At 32.6% G+C, this 15,116-nt stretch overlaps 4 protein-coding genes across 4 annotated transcripts; 3 read left to right on the top strand and 1 right to left on the bottom strand.

Moving 5' to 3' along the window:
• Nucleotides 1–1,374: 1,374 nt before the first annotated feature.
• Nucleotides 1,375–2,595, top strand: BN7_4085 (Peroxisomal membrane protein PEX25; the record flags this gene model as incomplete). The annotated part of the gene is made up of 1 exon (XM_011275324.1): nucleotides 1,375–2,595. The coding sequence occupies one exon, from the start codon at nucleotides 1,375–1,377 to the stop codon at nucleotides 2,593–2,595; it is 1,221 nt and encodes a 406-aa protein (XP_011273626.1).
• Nucleotides 2,596–2,997: 402 nt separating this feature from the next.
• BN7_4084 (uncharacterized protein) lies at nucleotides 2,998–3,615 on the bottom strand (the record flags this gene model as incomplete). Its single annotated transcript, XM_011275323.1, has 1 exon — nucleotides 2,998–3,615. One exon carries the CDS (start codon nucleotides 3,613–3,615, stop codon nucleotides 2,998–3,000), a length of 618 nt encoding a protein of 205 aa, XP_011273625.1.
• A 6,544-nt stretch (nucleotides 3,616–10,159) lies between these two features.
• On the top strand, nucleotides 10,160–11,731 carry BN7_4083 (uncharacterized protein; the record flags this gene model as incomplete). Its single annotated transcript, XM_011275322.1, has 1 exon — nucleotides 10,160–11,731. One exon carries the CDS (start codon nucleotides 10,160–10,162, stop codon nucleotides 11,729–11,731), a length of 1,572 nt encoding a protein of 523 aa, XP_011273624.1.
• Nucleotides 11,732–12,324: 593 nt separating this feature from the next.
• Nucleotides 12,325–13,747, top strand: BN7_4082 (uncharacterized protein; the record flags this gene model as incomplete). Its single annotated transcript, XM_011275321.1, has 2 exons — nucleotides 12,325–12,643; nucleotides 12,708–13,747. The coding sequence occupies 2 exons, from the start codon at nucleotides 12,325–12,327 to the stop codon at nucleotides 13,745–13,747; spliced, it is 1,359 nt and encodes a 452-aa protein (XP_011273623.1).
• Between the last annotated feature and the right edge of the window lie 1,369 nt (nucleotides 13,748–15,116).

The following is a 15,116-nucleotide window of genomic DNA, read 5'->3' as shown; positions in this document are numbered from 1 at the left end:
AAAATCGAAAGCAATCCGTACACCTCTTCATATATTCACGACATACACTCGAAACTCACCTGGTAAAGAGCTATCTGGTAAAGAGCTATAAAGTCATTAGTACGTAGCTTTATAAATTATGCTGTTGCTTTGAGTTTGACCAGATATTGAAACAAATTACAGTTGATTAAACAACTCGAAGTTTATTACCAAATAGCAGGATTCTTTTGTCTCAAAGATGATTCCACAAATGTTTAGGAAACTTCTTTATGGTTTCTCTATGCAATATAGGGCTGATCTAGAGCTAGACTTGATCTTTATAGCACTTAACTTTATCGCACATGTATCAGACATTTGATGAGCACGCGTATTTCGATTTTTTTAGGACCATATTTGATCAGCTCACGAACAAATTTGACATGACATGAGAGAGCTCATCAAAAAGTATACAACTTATCGGCACTCACTACTTTAACTTGCCTCGTGAATTCAAGAGTTGCGTTTGTTATTTCAATTTCAACCATGGGATGGCTTCATATGTACATGGTTGATCGTATACCTACTTCAAGCTCGGAGAAAGCTATCAGTTGATAAAGATGTACGAGTGATGATTCTGTGATCTACAATGAAGATACATAATAACATTACTTAAAATGACCCATATGTTTCGCAAAAAAAGAAATATAAAGTCAAGAGCCAGGAACAGAATACCAGAGAAAGATCTAGGTTGCATAATAAGTGTATAACGAGACAATTCTAGCCTTCTATGATGTTAGTAACTACTAACTAGTGGTAGACAAGCTGTATATTTGATAGACCATTTTTAAGCGCGTGTAAGTAACCAAGGTCAACTAGTCAACTAATAACTTTTGAGGGTCTTCCGCAAAATTGTATATCATCCGAGCTTATCAAGTAGCATTGCCAGAGCTGTACAGGATACATAGAGGCAGCTTTGACCCTTCATGAGGTGCGTGGCTGATTTAATTTTTGCAACTTGGTTCTTCTTCATTGTTGATCAAGAGTTTGCAGGGTTGGTTTTGAACTTTTCGTGGTACGATTTTTACTTGTAAGCTTAAAGCCGATAATTTCCTCTATTGATTGGGATTTTTTAGGCAAACCAGTCTGTAATTTACCGAGTGATACTGTCTAAGTTGATCAGCCTTAGAGAGGTTTCAGCAGTTAACACTCAGCGTAACTCTCAGAACTAAAAAATACGCGAATGTGTATTGCAACCCGCTCAACATCGCGAAAAATACGCGAATTGTTGTTTTTTACCGTGGATTATATTATGAATCATCAAAATTATGTCAAAATTTAGATAACATAAACACGAAATATTGTATCAATTAGGTCCATTTATAACCGATTGAATTGCTTATTGAGCTGCTATTGGATATGTCTATGATGGATTCACCATCAAGGGTTATCAATGAATCCAATATATTCAGTGATTCTCATTATTTGAATTTGAAATTACAATCCCCATCACCACAATCATTGTCGTTTGACTCAAATGGACATGAATTGAAAAATATTCAAACATCGCCTTTCAAGTCTCCAAAGAAGAATGTAAATCATGATGCTGGTAATGATGATAATGATGATGTTATAGAGAATGATGAAATTACTATTGCTAAAGAAATACAGAATATTGGTAATATAACGAATATTGATACAAAGAAATTTGATATTTTCAAAGCTTTATTGGGGAAATTGGCTGGTAAGGATAAGTTAGCTAAAGTGTTACAATACGTGTTGAATTTGATCAAATTTTATTTGACCACATCAAGAAGGTTTTTAATAAATGAAAAATTTGATAATTTATCATTAGATCCTAAATTACTTTTCAAAACACCAATAACATATGGGAAATTATTGATATTTTTAAATTCAACAATTTTAGAAAAGAAAATATTTGAAGTAACTAAAAACATATCAATTTTTAGACAAATTTTAAGATTTGGTGGTACAAGTTATAGAATTCGTGAATTTTTCAATAAATTTAATACATTTATTAAAGCACCATCTATCAATCAATTTCAGTCAATATATTTGAATGAAGGTGCATTAGGTGATTTTATTGATTTATACTATGGTATTTGTGATGAAATTGTCCTTTTATATAAACTTGGTGTCTTCACAAATCCAAATTTCAAGAGTTTTATCTCCAAACATGAAGCTTATTCTTGGTATGCAGATATCATGTTGGGTATTAAGAAGAATTATGTTAAATTGAATGAAAATAAGAATAAACAACTAAAATTAAGTATACAGCATCAAGTCAAGCAAAAAGCTCAATTATTATCCAGAAAGCTTATTGAAAATATAAATGGTAATTCACCAATGAAATCTCAAATCTTGAGAGAATTTAATAATAAATCACCTTCAAGTCCAAACTCTAATACCCTGAACCAAGAACTAGCAACTTTGAAACATGAAGAGTACATCTTACAGTTAGATATAGTAAGACTTTCTTTTGATTTTGTATGTGATACCATTGATATTTTCAACTTGAATTTGAATCCTGCAGTTTATTTAATAAGTGGTACAATGTCAGGTTTGTTAGGTTTAAAGAAAGTTTGGTCACAAACAAAACGTGAACTAGAAGGACAATGAAACAACAAACTGCACCCATAATGTGTGTTTTTATCTATAGAATAGAAATGTATTTTTTTGTTACAATGTCTACATGATGACATTAATATTTAAATGTAAGGATCGTAGCAAATTATAAGTAGCTCTATATATGTTCAGTTAAAATTAGCAAAATTATTAAAATGAAAGTTATAAGATATCTTTAACCTATTTGAGAATGACCTGACCAGCAGTGTTTGAATATCTTCATTCTCTTTGATCTATTCCTTCTTATACTTTGAGAATTATACCTGGTTCTTGTAATCTATTATCTATCTTGTAATGTAATAATCATCTTTTCCAATGATTTTAATTAATGTCGTTAATATGAATGTGTTGTATGTTTTGTTTATAGTAGTGATGTACTAAATGAAAATGATATTGTCATATACTCCAGTCAATTTTAGATTCAGTTTTATTAATTCTTTCTAAAATTCCATCTGCAATATCATCAAAAAATTCTTCATCATTATTGATTTTGATTTCATGATTTTGTAATTTTTCATCAATTTTGAATAATGGTGATACAAGTGGTGTAGGAGATCTTGGACTAATATCCATTATATTTATTGATTCAGAATCACTTATACTTATTGATGTTGAAGTTGAATTTGATCTATGATTCAATGCATGAGGATGATTAACTTGAGTTAATGATGGTGTATGATTATGATGGTTTGTCATTGGAGGAATGTTTAAGTTTTCGAAAGTTGGGGTTGAGGCTTGAGATGGTGAAAATTGAATTGAACCTAAAGATCTATTTCTTAATGGTTTTCTAATATTCACATTTGGTGATGATATCGAATTTGAATTTGATAAAGTTGAAGATTTTTTTTCAGGTATTATGAAACTTTGTGATCTTTTACGATTCAATGCATTTTTAAATTTGTTTGATATATTACTTATACTTGTGGAATTTGATGAATTTGATGTCAATGATGATGTATTTGATGTTGTGAGACAAAGACCATTGGGATCTGATGTACTGCTCCTCGAGCTCATGATGATTGTATGAGTTTATGAGGTAATATGTCTAAGTTTGAATAAATGAGTTTGATGAATTGAAATTTTGTCTTTTAATTCAATTAATTGGGAATTATTTGTATAGATATATAAATTTCCAAATCATATTCCAATTTTTCATTTAATTCATACTTGAAAGTGAAAACATCCACTCGTCGCTCGAAGTAAAGGGGAATGAATAAGCTAAACTGAGAATTTGACTAGTCAAATAAAGTTTGGGCGAAATAATAAAAAAAAAAACCTTTTCGGGGCAATCTGTACATGCTTAAGAATGCATCTCAAGAAGCATTACACTACATGATCGGCAAAGAGGTGCGTAATTTTAAAGCTAGAAATTTCCAGTTTACCAGTTTACCAACGGTCTTGGACTGATTTGGCAGAACTATGCATATATAGAAGCAGGAATATACATGGTTATCTGTAACCTGTTTCTAGACTCTTCATTCTAGGCAGATTCGCTTTAGATTCGCTTTAAAGTCGTAGGCGGAGCTAGGCAGATAGGTAGAGGGCATTCCTTTCACGGTTCCTCCTAATAAAAAATAGGTTAAGCTGAACTCCAGTTTCCCAGAGTTTTCAAATTTGAAGATATTGATATATCGAGATCGTAACTGAATTGAAACCTTGTTTGAATTCTATTGAAGATTTGAATGAATTGTTAGAAACTGGGCTAGCCCCTGAACATCTTATTCGCAGATTACCTATTGAAGCTAACATTTCAATCTTGATTGTCAAATTAAAGAATTGATTCTATTGTCATACATTCTAATTTCTCATTAGCTCCCATGGATAATTCTAGCGCCGGCTGCCCACGTAGTCAAGCTAGTTAATTTATATGGTACTGATTTAAACAGGCTCGCCGCTCCTGGCTCCAGCTGTACAAAATTCTGAGTGAGACGCTAGGCTGAACCAGAATTTTAGTTTAGCTCGAAACATTTCAAAGTGACATGTCTAGTTCTAGTTGAAACATCTTTTAGAGGTACACCAACCTACATTATTATAGTGAAGGATTACTTTTATAAGTAAATTCGCGAAAAGCTCCCGAGTAATTTGCACCATTCTGCGCTTTATAGTACAAAACTGGTCTAGAACAGGTTATAGAAATGCTGTTGATCAGTTGATTATGAGTTGTTTCGCATTATCAGATTTTTGATTGTCGTAAAAATTAACTAGTAACAGGAGATACCGATTTTAAAGAACTTGTAAGCTGGTGTACACACAGTACCCTATAGAATTTAAATCCAAATCATAGCTTTGTTTAGCAAAATCTACGGCGTTCGAGACACGATCTACTAGTTATTTCGTTGCGTATATTGGCTCAGATTCAAGAACCTTATGGAATAAATCTATATATATAGGAAGATCTATAATTGGATTTGGATTCAATTAACGAAAGGATGGCTTCTGAGGGCCACAATTTCAATTGGCTTTACAAAACTTTCAAATAATCTCATGAATTTGGTCAAATCCATCAATGATCATATCTATCATAAATTAGTGGGTTTTTTATCAGTGTTGTGTAAATGGCTGTATTATAAATTATAATTATGCAGGCTGCTATTTTGTAATTACTACATCGATGCTAATTGCGTAAAAAATTACTGCAAATAATTTACGCAAAACTTCCAAGTGAGCCGCGATAATTCCCGTTTAGATTTAAACTCTAGACATACTTTATATCGAGCATTTGCAACCAACCTTCATTCCTCAATTGTATTATGAAGTGTAGGTATATAATCTTCAATGTGAGTAATCCTATTATGATCTATGGTTTCATGAACCGCTTGGATAGTTTGTGGAGTTACTGGGTTTCATATAATCTACTATAATCCGAGGATGTAATTACACTGTACTATATGATACAGAGTCCAAACTATACTAACTGTAGCCATGATACTTTACGAATTTGAACTAACCACAAAATACTTATAGTGATGTTCGTATTAATTGGTACAGCTCTACTCATATTAGATGTATTGTTGATGTTCGTCCTAGCTTTCGATGTTGATGAAAACAGGACCTTGGCTTAAATGTATATTCGACTCGAACGACATATATAAAATTGGAGGACATTATATATCCACATACTCTTATGATCTATACATGAGATCTACAAATCATCCGATACATACTTACAATCTATATAGCTAGCACCTATATATATAGGTAATTATGTGATATATATATTGATACTGCATGTATAATCGGATTATATGATCTGTGGGTTCAATATGTTGATGATGCTTATAATATATAACAAAGCTCGCTTATAATCAACTTATCATATTATATATACCAGCTTAAATCAATTCAAAGAACAGATTATAATAAATATGTTTAGATCCAACATATATATATCATTATTAAATAGAACTTCATTATACATTGCCAATTGAAATATTGTGGATAAATACTTGATCGCATCTCATTATACTCAGAATGGAAATACACCGGTCCCTTGATGTTTTACACTAACTGTTAAATTACTTTAGGCCATGTCGACCAAACTATTAGATTATCGGCGAATCTATAGATTGAAGTAACGAAGTATAACGTCTAATGATCATGTATGTTTAGAAATTCAGCTTTGAAATTAAGGGTATATCGATATGATTCATGATCTAATTGAGCTATACTAAACACAGGACGCAACAGCTTTCTTAATCCAGGAAGTATATCAAGTGATCCTACCACATTTTATGGGAAGCAGTGATTGCATTGCGTACGTGTACTATTAAAGTTTGAAGCTTAACCTAAATTAATATTGAGTTTTCCTCCTTGAACCGCAGTTAACTAATATTATACGATTGAACATCCTGCCTCAGCTCTAAAAATATGGAAGCGCATGTCAAATTGATACGTAGCTTCTTCTTCTTTGGGGTTAAGTTTGTACACAGGTTAACAACAGTCAAGAGAGTAACCTAGGTAGTAGATACTTTCCCTTGATGAATTATTAACGCGAACGCCTGTGGAGTCTCGACAACCCCAATACATTATTAATGTAAAATGATCTTATTTGCCGGCCTATCGTTATTTGACGTGATACGTTTTCGGCCTAATATACATTTGTTATCTGTATATGTAGAATATCCATGAAACCGAGTTAATTATAATATTGTTCCACAGCTCGCGTAGGTGAGCTTTATAAATTGTCATGAAGGTTGATACATGATACCTACCGAGCATTACTACTTACCCAACGAGCTAGCCTGTCAAAAATTAAAGCTAATTAATGCTAACATTGTAGGAGTCAGCGATGACTACTTGACATTCAACAAATTATTATTAATGCTTTATGAGGTTCAAAGTTCTCATATTGGTTATATTGAGTCTTGACAGCTACCTGTTTACGCGTATTACTTTGGAAAGCACCAAAAATGCACATCTCGGGTTTACTGGTGATTTAAACCTTTCAACAGCTTCACCGCTACAGAACATGCCATATAACACAATCAACATATGTAACTAGAATTAAGGCACGAAAGTCAAAAACTTTTAGTTACGTATTGTACCACTTATAGCTAATAGGAGAAGCGTAAAGATAGCACAGAGCAGATAGTAATATAACTAGACTTAAGATAACACTTGAAGGCCTAATTTAATACGTAAATGTAGTAATTCTGTTAACAGTAACGAGGTGGATGCTGGAGTTGTATCTAATTGGATTAGATGTTCAGGGTTTGCCTGATTGCTGGGAACTTCGGGAGGTGATGGACCTGGACCTGAAGTTGACGACATGATAGAGATGTTGAATAAGTTGTTGTTTCTCTATTTTAGTTTCTGTGTCTTTTGAAATGAACTGAATGATGTGTAACCGTGAATATTCTTCTAATATTATGTAGGTTGCAATTATTCCAACAAGACTGGTTTGCGAAATCACCAAAATGTACCACTTATAGCTAATAGGAGAAGCGTAAAGATAGCACAGAGCAGATAGTAATATAACTAGACTTAAGATAACACTTGAAGGCCTAATTTAATACGTAAATGTAGTAATTCTGTTAACAGTAACGAATAAAGATGATAATTTAAGTAATATACAATTAATATACATAATTGAGGAATTTAGCTATTTAATAGTAAATTCAGGAATTGTTGATGAATTGAGGTTTGGTGAAAACTTTTCACTTGTAGTAGAAATGGACAGATGAATTTGTGATATTGATGGTAGTAATGGTTCGGTTGAATATGGACTTGATGTAGTGTCATGTGATGGATCATGTGATACTATATGTAGTACAGTATACTACTACACTACTACTATAGTCTATATTATTTATTGTGGGGACTCGGGATTTAAAAGATGTTTAGTCTTCTATGCATTCGATTACCAATAATCTAAGATGATCGAAATTTGAAACTACGGTATATCACTTAATATGACCTTTCACAATTCTAGAAGTATTTCAGTATATTACAAGTGCGATCACTTGAAAGCTGATCTGAGTACGGCGTATCATCTTTTGTCCGGTGTATATATATCTATATCATATATATAATAAAATGTGAGCTAGCATAAAAGTATGTAACATCTAATTATAACAATTATATACACGTCGAGTTTCGTGTTCACTAGTACTTGGTATATTATGATAAGTTTCTGATCGGGTGTTATATAATAAGAGACGATCATGATATATATTAATCATCCAACTGATCTCTTAGATTAATTGTAGCTAGAGTATCATGAAACAGTTAATTTATACCTACGCCCGTCTGGGTAGTATATGATCTCACATTAATCGGCGTATCAATAAATATATAATGTTGGTCATATGTTAGCTTTTGACGTCGACGTATATGATACATATCATGTGTGAATATCTTTGAATGTGAACAACTAATGAGTTATGAGACTCTCGAGATCATAATGTATTGGTGTCGTTGATCATTAATCTTTTTGTAACTAGACGTTCACACAAGCTACGTCTGAGCTTGTAAAGATTAATACACCTTTCACCTCCATTATAACTGAACCTATAATAGCCCCATAATTAAATAATTTGGACGTTTGTCTAGTACCTTATATCTCCTCAGGATCGAGTATTCAAAAATACGTTCGACGTGTATTTGTCAATTGAAGTGATTTTATATGTTTTGAGCTATGTAGTTGATCATAATATTAAGGTAATTATGTAACATCTGCAGCTATAATATAATTTGTCAATCCGTCAGTTAACGGATCATGGTACCGTGAGAATGAACCCTGTATATACACCAGCTAGAATTATTATCCAGCTCTATAGATCTGCTGTATACTAGATCACGTAAATCTTAAGATTCAAGCTAATTATGGTACAGCCATGAAGACATTAGGACGACGACGCAATCAATTAATGAGCAAATTTAAGCCACATGCTCAATATATTGGTACATCTGTTGGATAATCTTACCGGTCTTCATGGTTAGACATCTAATCAACTTCTGCAATCCAGCTCATATTATATATACATGATCTCTAAAGTATTGCTCGAGATAGACGTTTCTCGTCCTCCCTTGCTTCTTACCAAGACCACCCTTGTGGTACTTAATAATGATATAGGAAGATAGAAATGTAAGTATACCATATGGTACCGATCAATCAACGTCTAGAATTTAAGAATATAATATACACTAACTTACTTTAGATTGTACTTCTACGAGGAATACGACTGAAAAGTGTGTCACTACCATTTCTGACTTCAATTACAAGCGAGATTGATATCTTACAAAAGTAGTCACAGAATCAATTATAATGCTATTTGGAAATCGAAAGCCTATTCGATGACAGTTTCGATTAAAAACTAGCATCTAAGCTGATTTTCATCTCCATATATAGGCTCAAACCCCAAAATTTTGAGGGTCCGCGTATATCCGAAAAAGGCAGATTGTAGCCAGAAACTAGTGCTGCCTTTAACAGGTATAGGTAACCTGGCCGAGTGGTCTAAGGCGCCAGGTTAAGGTCCTGGTCTCTTCGGAGGCGCGAGTTCGAACCTCGCGGTTATCAATACCCTTTTTTTTGCGATTTTTTTTTTAGAGCTTCAAATAGTGGATAATGTGCTGATGGTATAGTTGATTAATAAAGTAGAGTCATGTCTATTCTTTTCTACTATTTGTCGATTCCCATCTTCTTAGATTGTGTATTTTTTAATTTATAATTCGCAGTTTATTAACTCAAGTGCCCTCTTGAAAGGTTATTCACCCGATCATGATGACAGCGCTATTTGGGCCCCATTTTCTGTTGGGAGTGAAAAGTTAAAACTAACATCGACATATCCATTACCAACGTTAAACTCAACTCGCACATTTAAATGAGAAATATCTGGAAATCAGCTCATATTAATGATGATGAAAAAGAGAGCATTTAGACGTCTAGTCAGGGTCACAATTCATTGATCTATCCCAATATATAATGTGCATGTTGTCCAGAAACTTTTGTAACTCTTTAATTTGGTAGTCATATCTGAGTACGTACAAATCAATTTGCTGCTAAACAAAGATCAAACCGGATTATAACTAGTGATATATTACTCAGCAACAATTTGTCATGCCACACTCTTATCAACTTTTTGCTTCTATCAAAGATTTTTTTGACAATCACATTATACCCAGATTCTTTCCAAGGTTTGATGAGTTTGTTTATGTTTATGACGGTGAAGAAGTCACCATAGATCCAAAGGATTTGGAATTGAAATACAAATTTGCAATAAAATATATTAGACCCGTGCTACAAGCTTATTGGAATGTGAAAACGCTTCATTATCCTCTACGTTACTGTATTGATAAATCATTGATAAATACCAATAAGAAATTTAAGAGTCTAGTGACTGATACTTTATCTAAATGCAAAATTCACAAAAGAAAAGGCAAACCAAATGTGAAAACATCAGATGATTATCATCGAGTTAATGATCTCACTGGAGGTCTACCGATGGAAGTCTGGGATCTTATAATAATGATGGGTGCCGATCCGAAAGTCTTCATACGAGTTAACACTCAATTCTACAATTTTATCGGACCAAAGCTATACAAAGATTTCAAGGACATACAAGTTCTATTAGTTCTAACTAAAACTACAAAAATAAGAGCTAATGATGCAAATTTCTTAAAATATGGACCTGATTATCCCCATAAACCATGTATCAATGGTTATGAGATATTTAAACGTCGCAAAGAGGGACTTAAACATGATTTTGAATTTTTGGAAGTAACCAGAATATATGATACAATACGTTACAAATCAAGCCATGAAGCAATCAAACATAATACTGGTGCAATATTCATTACATGTCTCAAAAGCATTGAATTTTTATTTGATCATATATTGGGAAATGAAAAATCTGCTCTAAAATATATGATACAAAGTGTTACGGTTGATATCTCCATATTGGATGGATTTCAAGAAGTAATGTACCAATCTTCTGGAAAATTACCAAGCTCAAACTTAAGTTTGAATGGTATGATAGAAAATATGGTTAATAATGCTTCAGGCTCAAAGTTGACAAAGCTTCAAACGGAATCAATCGAACTCTTTGCTACCAATCTCAATGATAACTTTGATAATTCCAGGTGGAGACAAGACCCAGGAACATTACAAACCAATTATCTTTTCAAGCCTGGTTACAACGGACACGTTCCAACAAATGAGAAGTTTCCCCAGCATGTATATTTTATGGAACTCAACCATTTGGATGATCTATTTGCACTCTATATTAAGCATGGCAAAAGAAAAGAGATGGCTGATATCAAATCAGAAAGTGAATTGAAAAAAAAATCACCCTTCAGAATTCATCGCAAACGAAGAAGGTCGATCAATACTGTCAAAAACAATGACTACATTTATACCGGATTATCAGATAGAGCAGTGTCAAAAAGTTGGGATATTTTCATTCAAGATAGACATTTTAAATCGGAAGTTGAAACCTTCGATTCTTTAGCCAAAATCGTACAAACACTTTTTTCTGAAACAAATATTAAAGTATCTCTTTTGATTAATGGGTTGCGTTTAACACAAGAACAAGTGACTCCTCCAGAATCATGCCGTGACTTATGTGAGCCTTTGTCTGGTCATAAAGTTATTTCCACCCTTGTTAATAACCACGCCATTCCCGATAAATAAGGAGATTGAAGTGGTTCCCTCAATTATTAAAAGGGAACTTTGACCAACTCGAAAGTGATATGAAATGAGGTTTTTATATTAACTCTAAATTTCTCTTGCATGTGGTAGCTATCTCCAGCTAAATGTCTTGCAGTGGTAGGTATTGGCCCATGTGAAGTCCATCAAGGTAGATAATTATGCTTTATTGATAGAAATATGATTTATTGTTTAGCCGCTATATAGCGTGATGGCTTCACAGAATGTGAGATATTAGCTTTATAGAGATATTAGATTTATACTGTATCGATTAATAATACTGGTGTGATATGTGTTTGTATACACCTCAATTAAAGTACTGTACCGCGCTACTGAACTAGGAGTAGGCTCAATATATATAACTCTGGGCTTATAATCGTCCGCCATTCTTCGCATGTACTTTATGAGTTAAGAATTTCGGTGTGTTTTTGTGTTCGAAAAACAGATCAGATTTAAATTCGCAATTCCGAAGTGTATATCTAGATCTGATGGGATTGAAGTTTGAGTTCAAGATCCTTATATCGCAGCGGTAAGATCAGAGTGAAGTTCAGGCTTGACATTAATTGATTAGGGTGAAAATGACAGGTGGAGACTCACATTTGATTAAAAGTGAACACAATCGAAATAGATTCTGGAGCTACAGAATGCCCAATTACACACTCTCTACCGGGAGCAAATATAGAGACCGTTCATTGAGTGTTTCTTCAAAACAATTGAAGAGAATCAAAAGAGAAGTAAAACAATTGCAAATTGAGGGAAAGCAATTACCAACAAACGTTTTACCTGCCAAATTTCCTGATTTTATTACCTTCTCTGATGAAAATTTGTCCAATAATGATTTGAAAATTCCAACAAAACGATTAGAGGTATATAACAAGTCATTATCAATGATCATATGTAAGTATAAATTTCAATTAATTTTATAGATTGTCCAATTCATTAACTAATACTTTTATACTAGTTGTTATTTTGAACATTCATGTTGATGGTTTTGAGTCCAATGTTGGAAGGCTGGTAACAAAAGATAGACCAGTTAGTTTTCAATTAAATTTACCCTCAAAAGAAAACTTAGATGAAATGGTGAAGAGAACTCAAATTATCACAGAAAGATATATCCATGATATGTTGTTTCAAGATTTAGCAGAATTTCAAAAACACAACGAGTTGAATGAATATATCCACATCTTTATTTCAAAATTATACCAAAACAATGTTTTTTCATTAAAAGATGATTTAATTAAACAAGAAACACCTTCTCCATCAGATGATAATATGGCAAAAGATTCTGAGAGTGAAGAACGTGGTGAAAAAGAAGGTGATGATAATGAATCTTTAATTGTCAAATCCAGAGGCGGTAAAGAATGTGATGATAATGATGAATCTTCTTCAAATATTGACAATTTAAAGTATAAAGGTGGAAATTCTCCTTCAAATAATGCTGATTCAAAATCATTATTTAGACCAATATCAAGAACTGGAGAATCCAAATCATCATTAGGTAGTTCTGTTGAATTTAGCTCAAAGAAATCCAAAGACAGAACTTGGGCTAAATTTAAAAATTCATCAGCAACCACAAAAGGTATCACAAAGAGTCTTTGGCGCTCACTTAGGTGGCAACGCAGCCCTTTAAAGAGGGAAGAAAATGTCCAAGAGACTGATGATCTATTTACCCAGTACTATAAATCCAATGATAAAACTGAAGAAAATTCTGCTGCAATTTCACTGGCCGGTACAGAAATTTTAACCATTGGTTCTTGGGCACAACCGCTTACCAGCCTTATCTCTAAACAATCTGTTAGATCAATAAATGAAGAGTCTGTACCTGCAGAAATCATTATTAATAAAACTAATGTTCCAACTGATTCTGAAATTAATGATAATCAAAAGACAACGTCACAACGTTCAAGAAGAGATTCAATAAGCAACACCATTAAAGACAAAAGCAAGAGCTTAAAAGCTAAAGCGTCCAATCCTTTCAAATCTTTTTCCAAGAATAAATGATCTCTGATCACAAACATCAAGCTTAAAACTTCACAACCAATAAACAATTTTATCAAATTAAGTAAAAAAAAAAAGAAAAAAAAATTCAAAACAATTAAAAAAATACAAAAAAAGTTGAATCAATCATTAAATTTAAATCATCATGAGAAATAAACCAAAATAAAATCAAAAAAAAAAAACATTAAAATCAAAAAAAGAGAAAAAAAAAAATCCAAATAAACTGCTAAATAGATTGAAAAAAAATAAAAAAAAGTCATTTGCTAATCTTTGGATCACCTTTGTAGTATTGTAAAAATTGATTTGTATTGATTGGAAGAAATAACCATCGACTATGGTCATACCAAATGTTGATTGTTCCATAATAACTGTATATCATTGTAATTGTATCATTATTATTGTCCATGTATAATTTATCCATACTTGCTAGTTGTGAAACCATAGCTGATCATTTAAGCTGAAAGTAACAATCCGACCCTAACACCTGTTAAGATGTATCTTCAGCAATAACAATGTATTTTTTGGATCATTAGTAAGTGTTTCTAAGTATCAAACAATGCAAACTACCCATATTTGCAAGTAAATCAAGTTGGGATAGTTTTGAATCTGTGGAATTATGGTTGGACACGAGAACATCTGAGCCATGTTCAACATTGATATCAAAAGAGGAATAGAGCTTTATCATTCGAACAAGCAAACACTTGAGAGTTTTAAATAAAATGAATATCTGGACGTAAATGACTTCTTGATTTCCAACGGGTAGATGGGGTTTCAGTTGAAGATCTATCAACTGGTTTGTTAAACAGAACAGTAATCTTATAAGACCAAAGTTGAAATCCAGAGTCATTTAAATTGTAAATAGCTTCAATCTCATAGTTCCTGATGTTCTTATTCTGGGGGTAAATGTAGCAGCTGATCAAGAGTATTAATTAACACCAACCTCCCAATATTATCTCTTGAAACCGACAAATTGGAGCTTCTAAAATTGCTACACAAGACCCTCATCAAGCATCATAATAAATCATTGTTAGCTTATGTTGATATAATTGGTCAAGTTGATTTGTTGATGAAATTTGAAAGTTTGAATAAAGGTGGTTGTTTATATTTTGTTGTTGAATTTTTATCATTAATATTTAAGCAAAATCGCGATTTCCATGCCAAAGTTCAACAACATAAATGAACACAAAATGGCATAAAAACATGGTCAAATAACATGGAAATTGCACAATACTCTGCATAGAAGCATTTGAAGCTTCAAATATTTGAATGATGCTTTTAGTTTCACCATAACTTGATTATCCAGGGATCCAGGGCGATTTTTGGATTTTGCCATTTTCTGACTTCATTGGGCTATTCAAAAATCAATAAGGGC

The sequence above is a fragment of the Wickerhamomyces ciferrii genome, contig 00136 (genome assembly GCF_000313485.1).
Source record: "Wickerhamomyces ciferrii WGS project CAIF00000000 data, strain NRRL Y-1031 F-60-10, contig 00136, whole genome shotgun sequence".
Classification (NCBI taxonomy): Eukaryota; Fungi; Ascomycota; class Saccharomycetes; order Phaffomycetales; family Wickerhamomycetaceae; genus Hansenula; species Hansenula ciferrii.
This window is presented reverse-complemented; position numbering and strand designations above follow the sequence as displayed.